The sequence below is a fragment of the Centroberyx gerrardi genome, chromosome 21 (assembly GCF_048128805.1).
Source record: "Centroberyx gerrardi isolate f3 chromosome 21, fCenGer3.hap1.cur.20231027, whole genome shotgun sequence".
Taxonomy (NCBI): Eukaryota; Metazoa; Chordata; class Actinopteri; order Beryciformes; family Berycidae; genus Centroberyx; species Centroberyx gerrardi.
This window is the reverse complement of record NC_136017.1, coordinates 664,329-686,696: the sequence shown is the minus strand read 5'-3', so window position 1 is coordinate 686,696 and position 22,368 is coordinate 664,329. Positions and strand designations below refer to the sequence as shown.

Below are 22,368 nucleotides of genomic sequence, written 5' to 3'. Positions count from 1 at the left end.
GCTATGCAGATGACACTCGTACATACAAAATTAAAGTTGCACCCTCTAATCATTTCTTTTAGTTTTGTGGTTTACTGACTCCACCAAACGTTTTCGGCTGCATGGCCTTCATCAAGGTGATGCAGAGGAAATAGACTTACTCCCTTATATGTACCTGTACCGGGTCACAGGTCACAGGTCACACAGTACAAACATTCTGTGATCCATTCCATGAATTGTAGCAGCTCTTCACTGGCTGCCCATTAGTTTTACAATTGATTTTAAGATTTTACTGATAACTTCTAAGGCAGAGCGAGGTCTGGCCCCCAGCTACATATCAGACCTTTTAACCCCTTATGAACCGGAAGCCTGCTGGTTGTTCCAGGACTCGGCTTGTAACTAAAGGTGACCGAGCCTTTGCTGTTAGAGCTCAAAGCTTTGGATCGTCCTGCTGGAGGAACTCCGGCTAGCCAGATCAGTTTCATCTTTTAAAGCACTTCTCGAAGTACACTTGTACATAAAAGCCTTTTTATAATGTTCTTCTGGTTTCCTTTTTATCTACTCTGGTTTCCTGTTCTTTGTACTCTGCTTTTGTAGTTATTTATCTTATTTTTGGATAGCACATTGTAACAATTGTTTAGAAAATTGCTATATAAATAAATTATCATTACTATTACTACTACTGCTACTTCTATTACTGCTTTTAGTACTATTAATAATAAAAATGATAATGTTCCTTACTATGGTTAGCCAGGCAGGTCTGCAGTAGGAACAGCAGTAGAAGAGCAGCTGTTTTAGATGTTGGTTCCACCATGATCCAAACCTCCAACCAGAACCTCAAAACCTCAGAACCAGCAGACTCCCTGTGCTGTCTGTCTCTCTGTCCTCTATCTGTCCCCTACCAGCTCTGTCACTCTGTTGCTCTCTCTCTCTCTCTCTCTCTCTCTCTCTCTCTCTCTCTCTCTCTCTCTCTCTCTCTCTCTTTGTCCAGGGTAATATTGACCAACAGGTCAAAGTATGAGTGAGTCAGGCTGATTCGTCTGACATGTTTAAAGTGAATCCCCAATATGTTTACCTTGACCCAGCGAGCTCCAGCCAGGACAACACAGAGACAGACAGACTCCTGACTGGATTGCACTGGTGGAGTAACGTTACATATACTGTAAAGAGTACAGATAATGTATGCAGTACATACAACATACTGTGTGGACTACATATGTACAGTATATTGTTACAGACATTTACTTTTTTATCTCATTGTCATTGTCCATGTTATTTTTTTGTCCTGGCACCTATTGGGTGGGATGGAGTGGGGTCACACTGTCTCTGTGACACTGTCTCTGTCACACTGTCTCTCTGTCACACTGTTCCCACTGTCTCTGTCACACTGTCTCACTGTCTCTGTCACACTGCCATAATGTCTCTGTCACACTGTCTCTCTGTCACACTGTTCCCACTGTCTCTGTCACACTGTCTCACTGTCACACTGTCTCTGTCACACTGTCACATTGTCTCTCTGTCACACTGTCACATTGTCTCTCTGTCACACTGTCACACTGTCTCTGTCACACTGTCTCTCTGTCACACTGTCACACTGTCTCTGTCACACTGTCTCTGTCACACTGTCACACTGTCCTCTGTCACACTGTCTCTCTGTCACACTGTCACACTGTCTCTGTCACACTGTCTCTCTGTCACACTGTCACACTGTCTCTGTCACACTGTCTCTGTCACACTGTCACACTGTCTCTGTCACACTGTCTCTCTGTCACACTGTCTCTGTCACACTGTCTCTGTCACACTGTCACACTGTCTCACTGTCACACTGTCTCACTGTCTCTGTCACACTGTCACACTGTCTCTGTCACACTGTCACACTGTCACACTGTCACACTGTCTCACTGTCTCTGTCACACTGTCACACTGTCTCACTGTCACACTGTCTCTGTCTCACTGTCACACTGTCTCACTGTCACACTGTCTCACTGTCTCTGTCACACTGTCACACTGTCTCTGTCACACTGTCACACTGTCACACTGTCACACTGTCTCTGTCACACTGTCACACTGTCTCTGTCACACTGTCACACTGTCACACTGTCTCTGTCACACTGTCACACTGTCTCTGTCACACTGTCACACTGTCTCTGTCACACTGTCTCTGTCACACTGTCACACTGTCTCTGTCACACTGTCTCTGTCACACTGTCACACTGTCACACTGTCTCTGTCACACTGTCACACTGTCTCTGTCACACTGTCACACTGTCGCACTGTCTCTGTCACACTGTCTCTGTCACACTGTCTCACTGTCACACTGTCTCTGTCACACTGTCACACTGTCTCTCTGTCACACTGTCACACTGTCTCTGTCACACTGTCACACTGTCTCTGTCACACTGTCTCTGTCACACTGTCACACTGTCTCTGTCACACTGTCTCTCTGTCACACTGTCACACTGTCTCTGTCACACTGTCTCTCTGTCACACTGTCTCACTGTCTCACTGTCACACTGTCTCTGTCACACTGTCTCACTGTCACACTGTCTCACTGTCTCTGTCACACTGTCACACTGTCTCTGTCACACTGTCACACTGTCACACTGTCACACTGTCTCTGTCACACTGTCACACTGTCTCTGTCACACTGTCACACTGTCACACTGTCTCTGTCACACTGTCACACTGTCTCTGTCACACTGTCACACTGTCTCTGTCACACTGTCTCTGTCACACTGTCACACTGTCACACTGTCTCTGTCACACTGTCACACTGTCACACTGTCTCTGTCACACTGTCTCTGTCACACTGTCACACTGTTGCACTGTCTCTGTCACACTGTCTCTGTCACACTGTCTCACTGTCACACTGTCACACTGTCACACTGTCACGCTGTCACACTGTCTCTGTCACACTGTCTCACTGTCACACTGTCACACTGTCTCTGTCACACTGTCTCACTGTCACGCTGTCACAGTGTCTCTGTCACACTGTCACACTGTCTCTGTCACACTGTCACACTGTCTCTGTCACACTGTCTCTGTCACACTGTCACACTGTCTCTGTCACACTGTCACACTGTCACACTGTCTCTGTCACACTGTCTCACTGTCACACTGTCTCTATCACACTGTCACACTGTCTCTATCACACTGTCTCACTGTCACACTGTCACACTGTCTCTGTTTCACTGTCACACTGTCACACTGTCACACTGTCTCTGTCACACTGTCTCACTGTCTCTGTCACACTGTCACACTGTCTCTGTCACACTGTCTCACTGTCTCCGTCACACTGTCACACTGTCTCTGTCACACTGTCACACTGTCACACTGTCTCTGTCACACTGTCACACTGTCCCTGTCACACTGTCACACTGTCTCTGTCACACTGTCACACTATCTCTGTCACACTGTCTCACTGTCACACTGTCTCTGTCACACTGTCACACTGTCTCTGTCACACTGTCACACTGTCTCTGTCTCACTGTCACACTGTTACACTCTCTTTGTCACACTGTCACACTGTCACACTGTCACACTGTCACTGTCTCTGTCTAGCTGTTACAGTTTCTGTCACACTGTCTCACTGTCACACTGTTACACTGTCTCTGTCACACTGTCACACTGTCTCTGTCACACTGTCTCACTGTCACACTGTCACACTGTCTCACTGTCACACTGTCTCTGTCACACTGTCACACTGTCTCTGTCACACTGTGTCTGTCACACTGTCTCACTGTCACACTGTCTCTGTCACACTGTCTCTGTCACACTGTTACAGTCTCTGTCACACTGTCTCTGTCACACTGTCACACTGTCACACTGTCTCTGTCACACTGTCACACTGTCTCTGTCACACTGTTACAGTCTCTGTCACACTGTCTCTGTCACACTGTCACACTGTCACACTGTCACACTGTCTCTGTCACACTGTCACACTGTCTCTGTCACACTGTCTGTCACACTGTCTCTGTCACACTATCTCTGTCACACTGTCTCACTGTCACACTGTCTCTGTCACACTGTCACACTGTCACACTGTCTCTGTCACACTGTCACACTGTCTCTGTCTCACTGTCACACTGTTACACTCTCTTTGTCACACTGTCACACTGTCACACTGTCACACTGTCACTGTCTCTGTCTAGCTGTTACAGTTTCTGTCACACTGTCTCACTGTCACACTGTTACACTGTCTCTGTCACACTGTCACACTGTCTCACTGTCACACTGTCACACTGTCTCACTGTCACACTGTCTCTGTCACACTGTCACACTGTCTCTGTCACACTGTGTCTGTCACACTGTCTCACTGTCACACTGTCTCTGTCACACTGTCTCTGTCACACTGTCACACTGTCTCTGTCACACTGTTACAGTCTCTGTCACACTGTCTCTGTCACACTGTCACACTGTCACACTGTCTCTGTCACACTGTCACACTGTCTCTGTCACACTGTTACAGTCTCTGTCACACTGTCTCTGTCACACTGTCACACTGTCACACTGTCTCTGTCACACTGTCACACTGTCTTTGTCACACTGTCTGTCACACTGTCTCTGTCACACTGTCTCACTGTCACACTGTCTCTGTCACACTGTCACACTGTCACACTGTCTCTGTCACACTGTCACACTGTCTGTCACACTGTCTGTCACACTGTCTGTCACACTGTCTCTGTCACACTGTCTGTCACACTGTTGCTGTCACACTGTCTCTGTCACACTGTCACACTGTTGCTGTCACACTGTCACAATGTCTCTGTCACACTGTCACTGTCACACTGTCTCTGTCACACTGTGATCAAGGGCTATATTAACTAAATTAAATTGAACTTGAAAATAAAACGAATAATAAAATAAAAGACTACAGAATATTAAATACTGCTGCAGATTAAATTCGGTGCGTCAGAGTTTTTATTGATTCAGCCTCTGTCTGGCTCAGCACAAATCAGACCAAATATTTACCTCCAGATACTGAGGAACACGGCTTGGTGAAAGTCCTGCACCAGAGCCATACATGCACAGAGTCTGGCCAGGCCGTACCAGAGCCATACATGCACAGAGTCTGGCCAGGCCGTACCAGAGCCATACATGCACAGAGTCTGGCCAGGTTGTACCAGAGCTGAAAACCTCAGTAGCCAAACTCATTTTCATATTGGCTGTCTCACAGTGTCAGCCTTGTTCTCATTAGTTGTTCTTTTCTGGCAGTTCACCATAAAGTATAGGGAGACAAAGCGGAAGTGTAGGCTGGAACCTCCTGTGGTTGACTAGCGGCTAAGTGGCTAACACAATTTTCCACTGTAAAGTATTCTGTCTTCAGCAACTTCGTAAAGCAACAAATTGAGATGAGAGTTGAGTTGAGATTCACCTCTCGCTCTACGCAGCGTGAGCTGTTAGACGATTTGTACGTTTCTGTTATTTTAGGACATAGAAACTTCCGGAAAAGACTTTGTACGATGCAGAACTGCAACAGACTGAAGCAGCTGTTGAAGCAGCTGATCCTCCAGCAGCAGCAGACTCTCTCAGCAGGTTTTCACCTGTTCAGATGCAGTCTGGATTCACTAAAGTCTGAGTTGAGCCTCAGACTGAGGACATTTTGTCACTGTGGCTGTGAAGCTGCAGCTACTGGAGCTTGTTCCCTTTGCAAGAGAAGGAACATTCAAACTACCTAAAAGCATGCTGGGTAATGTAGTTCAGTATAATTTTATTGTTCATGTAAATAATACTGAATGGATTTTTGAGATGTGTTGATGCTTCCTACAACATATTTCAAAATCAAAGCAATATGCTTTTTAGATTGCTGATATAAAGGAACCTCCCATATACTGCTACTAGTACTACTACTACTACTAATGCTACTACTAATACTACTAGTACTACTCATGGTTAATCTGTGTGTCTGTACAAATGTTTCAGTTTTCTCAGCTGGCTTTGAGTGTTGAAATTAGACAAACAGAGCCAAGGTACAACCTGCCCACACAATCAATATATGTACACACACACACACACACACACACACACACAGATACAGCTCGCCTGCTTCATCAGAGCAGAGTATTTGAAACACAACACACTTGCCCTTAAGCTGGTCTAATAATTAATAACAATAATAATAATAATAATAATAAGCAGTAACTGAGTAACTGTAGTAGTAACACCAGTAGCAGTAGTAGTAGTAGTAGTTTCAGTAGTAGTAGTAGCAGTAGTAGTAGTAGTAGTAGCAGTACTAATAGTAGTAGTAGCAGTAGAAGTAGTAGTTTCAGTAGCAGTAGTAGTAGCAGTAGTAGTAGTAGTAGCAGTAGTAGTAGTAGCAGTAGTAGTAGTAGTAGTAGCAGTAGCAGTAGTAATAGTTTCAGTAGCAGTAGTAGTAGCAGTAGCAGTAGTAGTAGCAGTAGTAGTTTCAGTAGTAGCAGTAGTAGCAGTAGCAGTAGTAGTAGTAGTAGTAGTAGTAGTAGTAGTTTCAGTAGTAGTAGTAGTACTGCTTTCCTCTGAGGTTCCTGTTTGAATACTAATAAGAGTTTGTCTCCCTCTACTGGCTGTTTTGCAGTACTACCAGCAGCTGGTAGAAGTTGGAGGATCTTTGCTGTTACAGTGACACTGTTAATACTTTTACTCTTCTACCAGAGTATTTTACTACAGTACTACACTGTCACAATATTAGTACCATGACTGAAGTAAAAGACTGGTGTGACTCTCTGAGAAAATGTTCTGGTTACCTGCATAGGTTAGTGTGTGTGTGTGTGTGTGTGTGTGTGTGTGTGTATGTGTGTGTGTGTGTGTGTGTGTGTGTGTGTGTGTGTGTGTGTGTGTGCGTGCGTGTCTCTTGGGTTGCTTGTTGACAAACAGACAGACACAAGGGGGCGTGGTTAGAGACGTTTGTTCTTTATCCCGGTACCTCCAGCAGGGGCGGAGCAGGTTTTCAACTGGGTGCGCTCGATTTTTAGAGTTTTACTGAAGGTGCGGTGTGATGGATGAGAGCTTTTGGACACAAAACTGAAGAAAATTGCTGTTCTATTGGTTGTCAACATTATTATTATTATAACATCTGTAGATCTGATATATTTAATGTGAATTGGTTTAGACAACTTGCATATCTTATCTTATCTTATCTTATTTTATCTTATCTTATCTCACCCTGCATACATATAAATCCATAGACAGTCATGTTGTGACCCTCGATCTGCTCTGGTCCTATTGATTTCCTGGTCATGGCTTTATCCTATTGACCCAATTTCCCCTTTAAAGTTTCATCGTTAGTCTAATCTAAAATAATCTAATCTAATCTAATCTAATCTAATCTAATCTAATTATTAACATCTGTTTATCTTGCCCTTGTCAGATCTTTACGTCTTCTTTGTTTGCAGCAGCTGAACTCCAGAATATTTCATTACAACAGACTTTCATCAGTCTGTTGCATGACCCGCCCCGGCTCAGCCCCAGTCAAACCCCTCCGGCCCCGCGGGTCAGGAAAACGAACGCACCCAGAGTGTTGCCAACAATGGCAGCGTCCATGGAGTTACGGCTGGATAATCTTCCTTCAGACCCGCTGCTGCTCATCTTCTCCTTCCTGGACTTCAGAGACTTGCTGCAGTGAGTTTCAGTCTGCTGTGTGTCAGTCTGCAGGAGGGAACCGGCAGGAACAGTTCAGCTTCACAGAAGGAGAGCAGAGTAAACAAGTTGCATAAGCGAGCAAGCTAACCTTACCTAACCGGCGGCTAACAACAATACGTTCTAGCAGAGAAACTAGCTAGCTGCTGCAGCCAGAAACACTGAGCAGAAGGCGGAATATAAAAATAAAAACGTTTTCTGCAGAACGAGTGAAGTAAACACGTTTCCGCCGCAGTGAAGCGACAGAAGCTAACATTAGAGACAGAGAGCAACATTGCATCTGATCAGTAGAAGCTAACATTAGTGAGCCGGTCAGTCCAGTCCGTCTGACAGCAGACTGGGGAGGAAACTCTCAAACAAGTTGTTCACCAACTTTATTTAGCGAAGGAAACACTTTTTTAGCACGCATGTATTTGCAGAAGTAAGGAAGCCAACAGTAGCCAGCAGGCAGTCAGTGATATGACATCTGTAGCCTCAGAAGCTAGTTAGGTTAGCTTGAGGTTCAGTGCAGGTTTCTGTTGGGAAACTGTGGACAGAAAACCAGGCTAACCGGCTAGCTGTCAGGTAGCAGCGGGCTAACATGGCGACTGAGAAAAACATCGCTAACAATAATGATAAAGATCTTGCTAATTTAGCAGCTGCTAACTGCGTTGGTTTTGTTTACGTAGCTGAGTCTGAATGTGCGACTGTTGTAAGATAACTCACAACTAATCTAATCTACTACTAGTACTACAGATACTACTACTACCGAGTACTAACATCTGTTACTACTACTACTATTACTATTACTGAGTACTAACATCTAGTAGTAACAGATGTTATACTAACATCTCCTACTGCTACAGTTACTACTGCTACAACTACTATTTCTATTACTATCACTACTAAAGTTACTAGTACTACTATTTCTACAACTACTACTAGTACTAGTACTAACAATGACAACAACATTGATATTCATAAAAAAGTACTGTTATCATTACAGGCAGTGTGTGTGTCAGTGTTTCTGTCAGAGTACTGTCACTGTCAAGTAGTACTGCAGTATATTCAGTGTACTGCAGTGTTTAGCAGTATCCAGTCCGACAGCAGAGTGATGCCTGCAGTGTTAGACAGTCATTAACCTGACAGTTAACTAATGTCATTAACATCAAAACCATCGATCATCTGCTGCTCAGTCTGAAGCTTGTGCTGTACTTCCAGATCCAGTCAAGGTTTCCAGTAAAGGTTTTAGTTTATTATATTAAATTACACCATATCAACTAATGAATGCTCAGGTTGATACATAAAACCAGAGCTGCAGATCAGCAACAGAAGAAACTACAAAACATTTCATCATATTTCTGTTGTTAAACAGGTTTGCATTGCATCTCTGTCAGTATCAATCCTCACTGTGTGTGTGTGGGTGTGTGTGTATGGGTGTGTGTGTGTGGGTGTGTGTGTGGGTGTGTATTCAGTGGAACATAAGGACTCTAAGACTGGGAAAGTGCTTCATAAATACAGTTAAAGGCTATTAAGCCTTTAACCTATACTAGTATATGGCTCTGGTTTTAACAGAGAGGGAGAAACATGAACTCTGTTATTCGATTCGATTCTATTCTATTCTATTCTATTCTATTCTATTCTATTCTATTCTATTCAGCGAGTCTGTTTATAGAGTTAATGACAGTTTGCCTTAATCTGGTTCAGATCCATATATTAGTGAGCAGTCTGTCTGATAGGGGAGCTGTCTAACCTGTTTCTCTGCCTGTCTGTCTCTGTGTCTCTCTGCCTGTCTCCCCTCTCTGCCTGTCTGTCTCTCTGCCTGTCTGTCTCTCCAGCTGTAGTTATGTCAACAGGAGGTTGAATGAGTTGTCAGGTCACAACCCGCTGTGGAAGAACCTCTGCTCCAAACACTGGCTGCTGACTGAGTGAGTACTGACCAGCCCATAGATATATATGTCTCTACTCTGCCTTAACCCGTAGATATATATGGCTCTACTCTGCCTTAACCCATAGATATAAATGGCTCTACCTTATGTCTTAACTGTGAGACGTTCTCCTGCTACAGAACTTCAAGGTAGACATGAATGACCTTGTTCTGTGTGTGTGTGTGTGTGTGTGTGTGCAGCGCGGACCGGCAGCAGCGCGGCGTGTCGTGGCTCAGTCTGTTCAGACTGTACTACTCTGACCTGGGTCGGTACCAGCAGCACTACTCCGTCCTGAAGAGAGCCTGGGAGCAGCTGAAGGACTTCCTGCTGCAGCGCTGTCCCCGCATGATCGCATCACTGAAAGGTGACGCAACACACACACGGCCTCTAACTGTGTCTCATTGGCTAACGCGGCCGTGCCCGTTCACCTCCTGTTCACTTCCTGGTTTCAGACGGAGCCAAGGAGGCGGAGCTTGATGCTATCGAGGCTCAGATTGGCTGCAAGCTTCCAGACGACTATCGCTGTTCCTACCGCATTCACAACGGACAGAAACTGGTGGTACCAGGGTCAGTACCTGTCTGTCTGTCTGTCTGTCTGCATGTCTGTCTGTCTGTCTGTCTGTCTGCATGTCTGTCTGTCTGTCTGCATGTCTGTCTGTCTGTCTGCATGTCTGTCTGTCTGTCTGTCTGTCTGTCTGTCTGTCTGCATGTCTGTCTGTCTGTCTGCATGTCTGTCTGACTGTCTGTCTGTCTGTCTGTCTGTCTGTCTGCCTGTCTGTCTGCATGTCTGTCTGTCTGTCTGTCTGTCTGTCTGTCTGTCTGCATGTCTGTCTGTCTGCATGTCTGTCTGTCTGTCTGTCTGTCTGCATGTCTGTCTGTCTGTCTGCATGTCTGTCTGACTGTCTGTCTGTCTGTCTGTCTGTCTGTCTGTCTGTCTGCCTGTCTGTCTGCATGTCTGTCTGTCTGTCTGTCTGTCTGCATGTCTGTCTGTCTGTCTGTCTGTCTGCATGTCTGTCTGTCTGTCTGTCTGTCTGTCTGTCTGTCTGCATGTCTGTCTGTCTGTCTGCATGTCTGTCTGTCTGTCTGTCTGCATGTCTGTCTGTCTGTCTGTCTGTCTGTCTGTCTGCATGTCTGTCTGTCTGTCTGTCTGTCTGTCTGTCTGTCTGTCTGTCTGTCTGTCTGTCTGTCTGTCTGCCTGTCTGTCTGCAGGCTGATGGGCAGCATGTCCCTGTCTAACCACTACCTGTCTGTCTGCCTGTCTGTCTGCAGGCTGATGGGCAGCATGTCCCTGTCTAACCACTACCTGTCTGTCTGCCTGTCTGTCTGCAGGCTGATGGGCAGCATGTCCCTGTCTAACCACTACCTGTCTGTCTGCCTGTCTGTCTGCAGGCTGATGGGCAGCATGTCCCTGTCTAACCACTACCTGTCTGTCTGCCTGTCTGTCTGCAGGCTGATGGGCAGCATGTCCCTGTCTAACCACTACCTGTCTGTCTGCCTGTCTGTCTGCAGGCTGATGGGCAGCATGTCCCTGTCTAACCACTACCTGTCTGTCTGCCTGTCTGTCTGCAGGCTGATGGGCAGCATGTCCCTGTCTAACCACTACCTGTCTGTCTGCCTGTCTGTCTGCAGGCTGATGGGCAGCATGTCCCTGTCTAACCACTACCTGTCTGTCTGTCTGTCTGTCTGCAGGCTGATGGGCAGCATGTCCCTGTCTAACCACTACCTGTCTGTCTGTCTGTCTGTCTGCAGGCTGATGGGCAGCATGTCCCTGTCTAACCACTACCTGTCTGTCTGCCTGTCTGTCTGCAGGCTGATGGGCAGCATGTCCCTGTCTAACCACTACCGGTCGGAGGACCTGCTGGACGTGGAGACGGCGGCCGGAGGCTTCCAGCAGAGGAAGGGGATGAGGAACTGTCTCCCTCTCACCTTCTGCTTCCACACCGGCCTCAGCCAGTATCTGGCTCTGGAGCCGACTGAGGGACGACACCTGTCTGACATCTTCTACCACTGTCCGGTCCGTACCTGTCTGCCTGCCTGTCTGCCTGTCTGTCTCTGATCTGAGGGGGAGTGGGGCTGTGTTGTTGTAAATGTAACTCATCCTCTCTGCCTGTCTCCCTCTCTCTCTTTCTCTCTCTCTCCCTCTCTCTCTCTCTCTCTCTCTCTGCCTGTCTCTCTCTCTCTGTGTCTCTCTCTCTCTCTCTCTCTCTGTCTCTCTCTCAGGATCAGATGGCTCAGGATCCTTCAGCCATCGACATGTTCATCACTGGTGGGTTCATCCATCTGCTAATACTATATATTAACACCATATATTATGGCATAGATACTGTGTAGTGTATTAATACTACATATAGATACTGTGCAGTGTATTAATACTAGTCAAGTCAAGTCAAATTTATTTATAAAGCACATTTAAAAACAACTCACGTTGACCAAAGTGCTGTACAAACTAGAGCAGGCAGTAAAATCACAATAAAAAAGACTAAAAACAAAAACACCCACATAAGCTTCAATACACACAGCACATGGGTATAAATCGACAAATCATTGGCATAGGCACATATCAAACCACATCAGGAGGATCCACACGCTAAAGAATAAAAGTATGTTTTGAGCCTGGACTTGAAGGAATCAGTGGAGGGGGCAGATCTGATAGAGAGGGGGCAGATCTGATAGAGAGGGGGCAGATCTGATAGAGAAGGGGCAGATCTGACAGAGAGGGGGCAGATCTGATAGAGAGGGGGCAGATCTGATAGAGAGGGGGCAGATCTGATAGAGAGGGGGCAGATCTGACAGAGAGGGGGCAGATCTGATAGAGAAGGGGCAGATCTGATAGAGAGGGGGCAGTTGGACCAGTTGCAGGCGGGACAGGGACGACTGACTAATCCCAGTATACAGGGAATTGCAATAGTCTAAGCGGGAGGATACGAAGGCATGGATGACCTTCTCAAGATCCTTGAATGAGAGAAAAAACTTGATTTTGGCAATAGTACGAAGCTGGAAGAAACTGGCTTTTACTACTGCATTGACCTGCTTGTCAAACTTAAAGGCGGAGTCAAATATCACACCAAGGTTTTTGACATAGGGTTTAACAAGAGTGGACAGGTTGCCTAGGCTGTTGGCAATCAATTTGATGGAGTCAGGAGGGCTGAATAGGACAACTTCAGACTTGCTTTCATTCAGCTGCAGGAAGTTTTGAGCCATTCAACACTTGATATCCTCAAGGTAGTCCATCAGACTGTTTAGATTGCACCGAGAGTTTGGTTTCAGGGGGAGATAGAGCCGTGTGTCATCTGCATAGCAATGGAAGGAAATGTTGTACTTTTGAATGATTTGACCAAGGGGAAGTATGTAAATAGAGAACAGAATGGGACCTAGGCTGGAACCCTGTGGGACCCCGCAGGAGAGACTAGCTGGGGGAGAGGAAAAATTGCCTATGTTGACGGAGAAACTTCTATTGCTGAGGTAGAATGTGAACCAGGTCAAGGCAGTGCCACCAACACCAACCTCGTACTGGAGACGGTCAATTAAAATGTCCACTGTATCGAACGCTGCGCTGAGGTCAAGAAGAATCAGGACAGCACAGTCACTGGATTCGATAGAGAGGAGCAGGTCATTGGACACTTTCAACAAGGCAGACTCTGTGCTATGGTAAGCCCTAAAACCTGACTGAAATCTTTCCAAAATGTTATTTTGGTGTAAGTAGGGCAGCAATTGACAGAGAATGACCTTTTCAAGAACCTTTGACAGGAATGGAAGTTTAGAGATTGGTCTGAAGTTACTAGGCAAGGTGGGGTCTAAGTTGGGTTTTTTCAGGAGGGGCTGGACCACTGTGTGCTTGAAGCAGTTTGGAACGGTACCAGTGGCCAGAGAGCAGTTGATTATAGAGAGGATGCTGGGACCAGCTATGTCAAGGACATCCTTCAGGAGAGCAGTGGGGACAATATCAAGGGGGCAGGTTGCAGATTTCATGGAAGAAACAATCTCTATAAGGGAGGGTAGCGTGATGGGTTGGAAACAGTCCAAGTCAGATGAACAGACCAGTGAGACGGCTAGGTCACGGGTGGAGGGGGAAATGTTCATTTTGATGTCCTCAACTTTGCTAATGAAAAATTTTAAAAATTCTTCGCACTTAGTTGGGGACACATCTAAGCTGGTACTGGGGGCGGGACAGATGACAGAGTTAATGGTACTGAACCTTGGGACCTTGGGATTATGAGAGTTGCTGGAGATGAGGTCAGAAAAGTATTTTGCTCTCGCAGCCTTAACTGCTCCCTGATATTTGAGAAGATTGTCCCTTATCACACTTCCACTTCCGCTCTGCTTTTCTGCACTCCCTCCTTAGGGCTCTGGTGGTGTCATTAAGCCAAGGCAAACCTTTAGGCTTAGGCTTTTTCAATTTACGGGGGGCAACAGAATCCAGAATAGAAAAGCAGGTGGTGTTAAATAAGGAAATAAGTTCCTCAGTGTTGAGATGGGGAGGAGAAGCCTCAGTAGTACAGGTATTGGGAGCAGCTATGAGGGCCTCGGAGATCTTATTGGCAGTCAAAGAGTTAATGTAGCGACAGCAACGTACAGGGAGCTGAGATTTAGTAGGTGAGAAAGGCAGGAATGAATCAAATACAACAGTACTATGATCCGACAGACAAGCATCAATTATTTCCATATTGCAAATCGGAAAACCAAACGATAAGACTAGGTCGAGTGTATGGCCTAGCTTGTGAGTAGGGCCAGTAGTAAGCTGAGCAAGATTAAAAGATTCAACCAGATGCATAAATTCACTCACAAGAGGCTTAGAGGGACAGCAAACATGAATATTAAAGTCACCAAGAATCAGGACTCTAAGTTAGGCATGGTATTTGAAAGAAAGTCCGCAAATTGTGGAATAAAGTCTTTATGTATTCTTGGCGGACGATACACAAGAGCAATTAAAAGGGGATTGACCAGGCCTACTTTAATTAATTGCACCTCGAAGCTGGAGAAATGATCAGAGTTTAATAGGCGGCAATTAAAATGATTTTTAAACACAACGGCTAGACCCCCGCCACGTCCGGAGGGTCTCGGCGTGCTAAAAAAGTTACAGTCATCAGGACAGAGTTCAACAAGTGGAGCAAGCTCACCAACGTTAAGCCAAGTTTCCGTCACCAGCAAGAAATTCAATCCATGGGCGGTGAAAAAGTCATTAAGAATAAAAGTCTTATTGGATAGAGATCTTGCGTTGATCAAAGCCATTTTGACTGGGGCAGCAGCAGATTCATAATCCGACGACGGCACCCACGGCAGAGGGCGGAGGTTCTGGAAGACTACCCCACCGCACTTCACAGATAGCCAGACAGACAGACAGGCAGACAGACAGACAGGCAGACAGAGAGACAGACAGACACTGCCTAGCGGGGAGCCCGCAAGGCAGCATCCTGGTGTCCAGGTCTGTGTCCGGGGTAATCGATCGAAGAAAGGCGTACCTCGTCTCCAGGGAACGCCGAGGAATGGAGCGACATAGCCGTCCAGGTCCGACATCGCGGAGCTGGAAAAGGTCGGCCGGTGCCGAGGGAGAGCGAGAGCGGGCAAGACTCCTCAGCTTAACCCAGGCACCTGCACGTTTACTCCGCCTCTTGGCTCGTTTCCGGCGGTGATAGCCGCGGTGCGGAGCCCAGGTACCTTCAGGTCGTTGGGGAAACAGAGAACGGTGAAAGATTTGCATTGCTATGCAGACGACACACAATGTTATGTATCCATAAAGCCAGGAAACTCAGGATTAATATTGAGAGCTGGACTGCCTCCAACTGAATGACGCTATAAATCTGGGAGTCATATTTATTTATATTCTTATAATAGTATTTATTTGTGTGTGTGTGTGTGTCCAGGCTCTAGTTTCTCGGAGTGGTTCACCACCTACGTCAACAACGTTGTCACAGGAGAATATCCAATCATCAGAGACCAGATCTTCAGGTAACACACACACACACACACAAATATGCACACACACACACATTGTGTTGTGCTGCTATGAGCATTACAAACTGTGTGTGTGTGTGTGTGTGTGTGCAGGTATGTTCATGATAAGCAGTGTGTGGCGACCACTGGTGACATCACCGTCTCCGTCTCCACTTCCTTCTTGCCGGAGCTTTCCTCCGTCCATCCGCCGCACTTCTTCTTCACCTACCGCATCAGGTACCTGTCTGTCTGCCTGTCTGTCTGTCTCTCTGTCTGTCTGCCTGACTCACTGTCTCTCTGTCTGCCTGTCTGTCTGTCTGTCTGTCTGTCTCTCTGTCTGTCTGCCTGTCTGTCTGTCTGTCTGTCTGTCTGTCTCTCTGTCTGTCTGCCTGTCTGTCTGTCTGTCTGTCTGTCTGTCTGCCTGTTTGTCTATCTGTCTGCTTGTCTGTCTGTCTGTCTCTCTGTCTGTCTGCCTGCCTGTCTGTCTGTCTGCCTGTCTCTCTGTCTGCCTGTCTGTCTGTCTGTCTGTCTCTCTGTCTGGATAGGATGGAATTGTCCAGTGAGGGTGATATGTGTCCTTATTAATAATAATATTAATATTAATATTTATATATATTTCATAATAGAGATGTCGAGCAACCCTGATATGTTTCTATATTAATAATAATAATAATAATAATAATAATATTTACTATCTTTCAGAATAGAGATGTCAAGTGACGCTCTGCCTGAAGCCGCCTGTCAGCTGGACAGTCGTTACTGGAAAATCACCAACGCCAACGGCAACGTGGAGGAAGTACGAGGGCCGGGCGTGGTCGGTACGCTGCCAGTCACATGACCAGCAAGCTCTCTGATTGGCTGAGACGAGACAAGCCACTGAACCTGTGTGTGTGTGTGTGTGTGTGTGTGTGTGTGTGTGTGTGTGTGTGTGTGTGCATGTGTGCGTGTGCAGGAGAGTTTCCAGTCATGACTCCAGGGAAGGTCCATGAGTACGCCAGCTGCACCACCTTCTCCACCACCTCCGAGTACATGGAGGGCCACTACACCTTCCACAGACTGGGTAACATCTATATCATCTGCATCTATACTGTCTACATCTATACTGTCCATATCTATACTGTCTACATCTATACTGTACATATCTATACTGTCTACATCTATACTGTACATATCTATACTGTCTACAGCTATACTGTCTACATCTATACTGTCTACAGCTATACTGTCTACATCTATACTGTACATATCTATACTGTCCACATCTATACTGTCTACAGCTATACTGTCTACATCTATACTGTACATATCTATACTGTCTACATCTATACTGTCTACAGCTATACTGTCTACATCTATACTGTACATATCTATACTGTACATATCTATACTGTCTACATCTATACTGTCCATATCTATACTGTCTACATCTATACTGTCTACAGCTATACTGTCCATATCTATACTGTCTACATCTATACTGTCTACATCTATACTGTACATATCTATACTGTACATATCTATACTGTCTACAGCTATACTGTCCATATCTATACTGTCTACATCTATACTGTCCATATCTATACTGTCTACAGCTATACTGTCCATATCTATACTGTCTACATCTATACTGTACATATCTATACTGTCTACATCTATACTGTCTACAGCTATACTGTCTACATCTATACTGTACATATCTATACTGTACATATCTATACTGTCTACATCTATACTGTCTACAGCTATACTGTCCATATCTATACTGTCTACATCTATACTGTCTACATCTATACTGTACATATCTATACTGTCTACATCTATACTGTCTACAGCTATACTGTACATATCTATACTGTCTACATCTATACTGTCTACATCTATACTGTACATATCTATACTGTCTACATCTATACTGTCTACAGCTATACTGTCTACATCTATACTGTACATATCTATACTGTACATATCTATACTGTCTACATCTATACTGTCTACAGCTATACTGTACATATCTATACTGTCTACATCTATACTGTCTACATCTATACTGTACATATCTATACTGTCTACAGCTATACTGTCCATATCTATAATGTCTACATCTATACTGTCTATATCTATCTAACCAGAGAGAGGCTCCCAGTCTGTGGAATGTGGTTCTAGGATGGAGAACAGTAGTGAACTCTACTGTCTGTCTTTCTGTCTGTTGTTGTTGTTGCTGTTGTTCCTGATGTTTGTCTGTCTGCTGCTGCTGTTGTTGTTGTTTATCTTCCTGATGTTTGTTTCTCTTCCAGCCAATAAGGAAGAGGTTTTCCATGTGGCCATTCCTCGTTTCCACATGGTCTGCCCCCCCTTCAGAGAGTCAGTGGTACGATCGGTAAGACTGCCTGTCTGTCTGTCTGCCTGCCTGCCTGCCTGCCTGCCTGCCTGCCTGCCTGCCTGCCTGCCTGCCTGCCTGCCTGCCTGCCTGTCTGTCTGCCTGCCTGCCTGCCTGCCTGCCTGCCTGCCTGCCTGCCTGCCTGTCTGTCTGTCTGTCTGTCTGTCTGTCTGATTAGTTCCATTCATTAACTATCTGTTGTTTTATTCCTGGTGGTTGTTTCTGTCTTTGGCCCCTCCCACAGCAGGGAACAGCCAATGACACGTCTCGGTTTGATGATGACGACTCCGACGGCGACGACACCGACGACTTCGGCAACGGCGACCTGAGAGGAATCAACATGGCCGCCGTGGAGGGGGGGCGGTGCCCGCGACACATCTGACCTCTGACCCCCGACAGGAAGTCCCGCTTCTGTGATTGACAGCCGGCCGCTTCGGCCAATCAGAGCCTCCCACACACACCCCCCCTCCCCCCTGCACTGTTGTCAAGGAATCTGGATTGCTTTAACACTGTTGTCAAGGAAACAGGATTGTTCTCTGATTGTTGTCACGGAAACCAGACTGATTGTCAGTTTTTCAGGTTTAAGTGACGACAACAATCAGAGAACAATGTTGTCAAGGAAACCGGATTGCGTCATCACTGTCACCCTGACCTGAGTGACTGACAGAGCCGTATCCGGGCGGGCGGGCGGTCCATCCAGCTGTGCTGCAGATCTTCAGTGGGAAAAAGCTCCAGTGACTTTTAAACGTCACAAAAACAAAATGTGAATTAAAATGTGAAACTTTCTGTTACGTTGCAGCCGTTCTTCTTCTTCTTCAGTACTTTATGAGGTAAAAACAGCTGGATGGAACCCGACCCACCCATGTAGCTCTGCTGACCGGACAGGAAGGACTGGACAGTGACATCACAGCTGTCTGTCGGTTCTCATCATGCCAGAAGCTTTTCAGCGTCTGAACGTTTGAGGATGATCCACTTCCTCGCATAGCTAATGATGTCAGTCCCGGTGTCAGCCAATCAGAATCAGTGGGATCTTTGCGGAACTCAACGTCCCGATCATTTTTTGTCTCTCGATAAATTCAGCCAAATGTTAACCAGCAGAGACACAAAATTGCGGCTGCTGGTTGCCATGACGTCATGTGAAAATGTCATGTGTCGTGTCGTATTGATCATGACACTGACTTCCTGTGGGCGGGGTCTAAGTCAGTTCTGCTGCATTCCAAATATCTGAAGCATCAATCAGGAGTCAGCTGGGTTCCAAAACTCTCCTGATGAAAATGGGGATTTCTGTCGTGTGACTTTGTCATGCAGTTAACATTATAGAGTTCTATTGGTTCTCAAAGTGGGGTCAGGGGACCTCCAGGGGTCCTAGAGGAGGTTCCAGGGTTTTTCAGGGGATTCCAGGGGTTCTTCAGGGGGTTTCAGGGTCCTAGATGAGGTTCCAGGGGTTCTCCAGGAGGTCCCAGGGGTTCTGTAGGAGGTTCCGGTGTGCTTCAGGAGGTTCCGGGGGTCCTAGAGGAGGTTCCAGGGGTTCTTCAGGAGGCTCCAGGGTTCTTGAGGAGGTCCCAGGGGTGCCTGAGGATGTTCCAGGGGTTCTCCAGGAGGTCCCAGGGTTCTTCAGGGGGTTCCAGGGGTTCTTCAGGGGGTTCCAGGGTTCTTCAGGGGTTCTTCAGGGGGTTCCAGGGAGTCCCCCAAAATGAGGAATATTTTAATTTCAGTTGAATTGAATTCATTAGAAATGGTTCCAGTGAGAGAATGTAGAAAGACTAAGAGGATTCACTCTTGTATCCGTGTGAATTGAACCCAGAAGAGAAAGAAGGAACCTAACTCTCTGATTGGTCAAAAGAGCAGAAAGTCCCCTCTGGTCAAAAAGAAAGAAGTAATTTGACAGGTTGAAAAGAGAGAAGGAACCTCATTCTGATTGGATGAAAATAAGAAACTTAACTGATTGAAACAAGGAACCTCACTCTGATTGGTTGAAAAGAGCAGAAATTCCACTCTGAATGGTCGAAAAGAAAGGAGTAATTTAAGTGATTGAAAAGAGAGAAGGAACCTCACCGATTGGTTGGAAAGAGAGAAGGAACCTCACTCTGATTGGTTGAAAGGTGTAGGGTCTAAGTTCAGGTTGTGTTCGCTTGTCTTGTTTCCGCTCAGTATTTTCCGTTATTTTCCTGAACTGGTTGTGAATACAGTCGTGTGTGAAGCCAGAGAGCTGAGTCAGCTTTTACTTTAATAAATCAGCTATACGCTAATGAAGCTATTATTTTGTTTTCCTTTTGTTCGAAGTGGATTCTCTCACGGGACGTTGTCACGGCAATCCGTTAAGAACTGAGAACGAAGCTCTGTCGTGAGGAAATGACGTCACTTCCTGTTTCCATGTCGAGGTGAACTGACCCGAGCGCCGATTTCCATCCTCAGTTCTGATTGGTGTTCATGCAGGAAGTGTTGCTGTTTTTTTACTTCTCAGTGCTGACGTGATTGGTTGGTTTGTTTTGTATGTTTGGGCTAAATAAACAAAAATGATCACTGAAGATGACTGGCTGTTTACTGTCACATGACCACAGTGTCTGTCTGCCTGTCTGTCTCTCTGTCTGTCTGTCTGTCTGTCTCTCTGTCTGCCTGCCTGTCTGTCTGCCTGTCTGTCTCTCTGTCTGTCTGTCTGTCTCTGTCTGTCTGTCTGTCTCTCTGCCTATCTGCCTGTCTGTCTCTCTGTCTCTCTGTCTGTCTGTCTGTCTCTCTGCCTATCTGTCTGCCTGTCTGTCTGCCTGTCTGTCTGTCTCTCTGTCTGTCTGTCTGTCTCTCTGCCTATCTGTCTGTCTGCCTGTCTGTCTGTCTCTCTGTCTGTCTGTCTGTCTCTGTCTCTCTGTCTGCCTGTCTGTTTGTCTGTCTGCCTGCCTGTCTGTCTGCCTGTCTGTCTGTTGGGTTCTGCTCTGTTCTATTAATTTCTGTTGTAGTGCTGCAGTTTTTATTTTATTTATTGAGTTCAGTTTAGTTTGTTGTAGTGCTGCAGGTCAGACAGCAGGGGGCGACCCGCTCAGAGAGCAGCAGCTTTATAAACAATAACAGCAATATAACTGATAGTTAACTAGTCTCACTCATGTAGTATTACACAGTACTATGTGCTTTTATATAGTACTATGTGGTATTATAAAGTACTATGTTATATAGTACATTGTACTTGCATAGTACAAGCAGTCTTATTTTACTCAAAGACTCAGAGCTTCACCTTCATCATCAGCAGTAATAATAATAATCTGCCTGGAGCTCAGTGAGATGAACAGCTGCTTGTCTCATCAGAGGTTGCTGGTTCAAATCCCAGCTGTCTCCCTTTGACCTTTTTGAGGTTGTGAGTTCAAGCCGGAGTTAAACACGTTTGAAAGCCAACATCCCGAGTAAAGACTGAAAATCTCTGACCCGGCGGCTGGAAGTGCAAACAAACAAACACAAACATTTTACATGTCGTCCACAAAGTCCTGAGACTCACCAGGATTTTACTGATTAATCATGATCAATACCAACCAATCCAGGCTCTCAGCACACCAGAGTGACCTCATCGAGTCGTGAGATGAGCACAAACCCCTAACTGATATTCAGTGAGATCCATCAGCGTGGGCCCGGCTCGGCCCGGGACTGAAGTGTTTTGATCGTTCTGTTTGGTGTCGTTCTGTTTCTTCTTCATGTGTCTTTCTGTTTCTTCTTCATGTGTCGTTCTGTTTCTTCTTCATGTGTCTTTCTGTTTCTTCTTCATGTGTCTTTCTGTTTCTTCTTCATGTGTCTTTCTGCTGCTTCAGCTCTCATGTCCGTCAGCAGCTGGCTGTCGCAGGCCATGGAAATATTTATTCACAGATGAAACGATCAATAAAAATGATAAAAATCTGTGGGCTGTCTTTATTTTGGGGGTCTGGGGTGTGGTGGAGTCGTGTTGTGAAGTGTGACACTATGATGGACTGTACTGTGACTTATATGTAGGGCTGCAACTAACGATTATTCTCATTATCGATTAATCTATCGGTTATTTTTTAGATTAATCATTTAGTCTATAAAGTGTAAAACATAAGGACAGATGTCATTATGTTCAGAGTTCAGAGTCCAAAGTGATTCTTCAGGTTTCTTCCTCAGTCTGAGCAGCAGACAGAAAACCAGAGGATTCATTTAATAAAGAGATGAAACAGAAAAGCAGCAAATCTGTGAAGCTGGAACCAGCTGCTGTTTTACTGATAGATGACTAAAACCACTAATCGATTATGAAAAGTAGAATCGATTAATCTTCTCAGCACTAAAGCCAGGCTAAAACATTTTACATTTCTGATGTAAATCAACATAAATCTGATTCATAAAAAACTGAAACATCATCAGAGCTCACTGTGAAGATGAAAAATTAATCTTCATTAATTTAAACATTTGTACCTGTCAGTCTGTTTGTTTGATGATGTTTTAGTTATTTAGTTATTTTACAGCAGAAATGTAAATTTTTTTGCCTGGCTTTCCTGTGGGTGAGAGACATAGACAGAGACAGAGAGAGAGCGAGAGAGAGAGAGAGGGAGAGAGAGAGAGAGAGAGAGA

The 22,368-nt window shown here is 45.6% G+C and overlaps 2 protein-coding genes across 5 annotated transcripts in view; one reads left to right on the top strand and one right to left on the bottom strand.

Moving 5' to 3' along the window:
* The window catches only part of f2 (coagulation factor II (thrombin)), a 12,309-nt gene extending 11,516 nt beyond the window's left edge, over positions 1-793 (bottom strand). The window contains exon 1 of the mRNA XM_071908381.2: positions 721-793. Within this exon, the coding sequence (XP_071764482.2) occupies positions 721-793 (73 nt within the window). The remainder of the gene's footprint in view (positions 1-720) is intronic.
* Positions 794-7,472: 6,679 nt separating this feature from the next.
* fbxo3 (F-box protein 3) lies at positions 7,473-20,336 on the top strand. Of its 4 annotated transcripts, none has more exons than XR_013507605.1 (13): positions 7,473-7,575; positions 9,411-9,500; positions 9,701-9,864; positions 9,953-10,067; positions 11,310-11,514; positions 11,721-11,766; positions 15,362-15,446; positions 15,546-15,668; positions 16,134-16,249; positions 16,384-16,491; positions 17,726-17,808; positions 18,053-19,223; positions 19,265-20,336. XR_013507605.1 is itself a non-coding variant. In XM_078291177.1 (12 exons), exons 1-12 carry the CDS (start codon positions 7,484-7,486, stop codon positions 18,188-18,190), a joined length of 1,365 nt encoding a protein of 454 aa, XP_078147303.1. In that variant the 5' UTR covers positions 7,473-7,483; the 3' UTR covers positions 18,191-20,336. The 4 variants fall into 4 exon arrangements, 1 of the variants encoding a protein (XP_078147303.1); XR_013507606.1 differs by having other exon boundaries at positions 18,053-19,397; positions 19,458-20,336; XR_013507607.1 differs by having other exon boundaries at positions 18,053-19,438; positions 19,479-20,336.
* The last annotated feature ends 2,032 nt before the right edge of the window (positions 20,337-22,368 follow it).

Coding starts and splice junctions, on each gene's coding strand:
- fbxo3 (XM_078291177.1), top strand. CDS start 7,484: ATGGCAGCGTCCATGGAGTTACGGCTGGATAATCTTCCTTCAGACCCG. Junction 11,515..11,720: donor ACATCTTCTACCACTGTCCG/GTCCGTACCTGT, acceptor TCTCTCTCTCAG/GATCAGATGGCTCAGGATCC. Junction 11,767..15,361: donor CATCGACATGTTCATCACTG/GTGGGTTCATCC, acceptor GTGTGTGTCCAG/GCTCTAGTTTCTCGGAGTGG.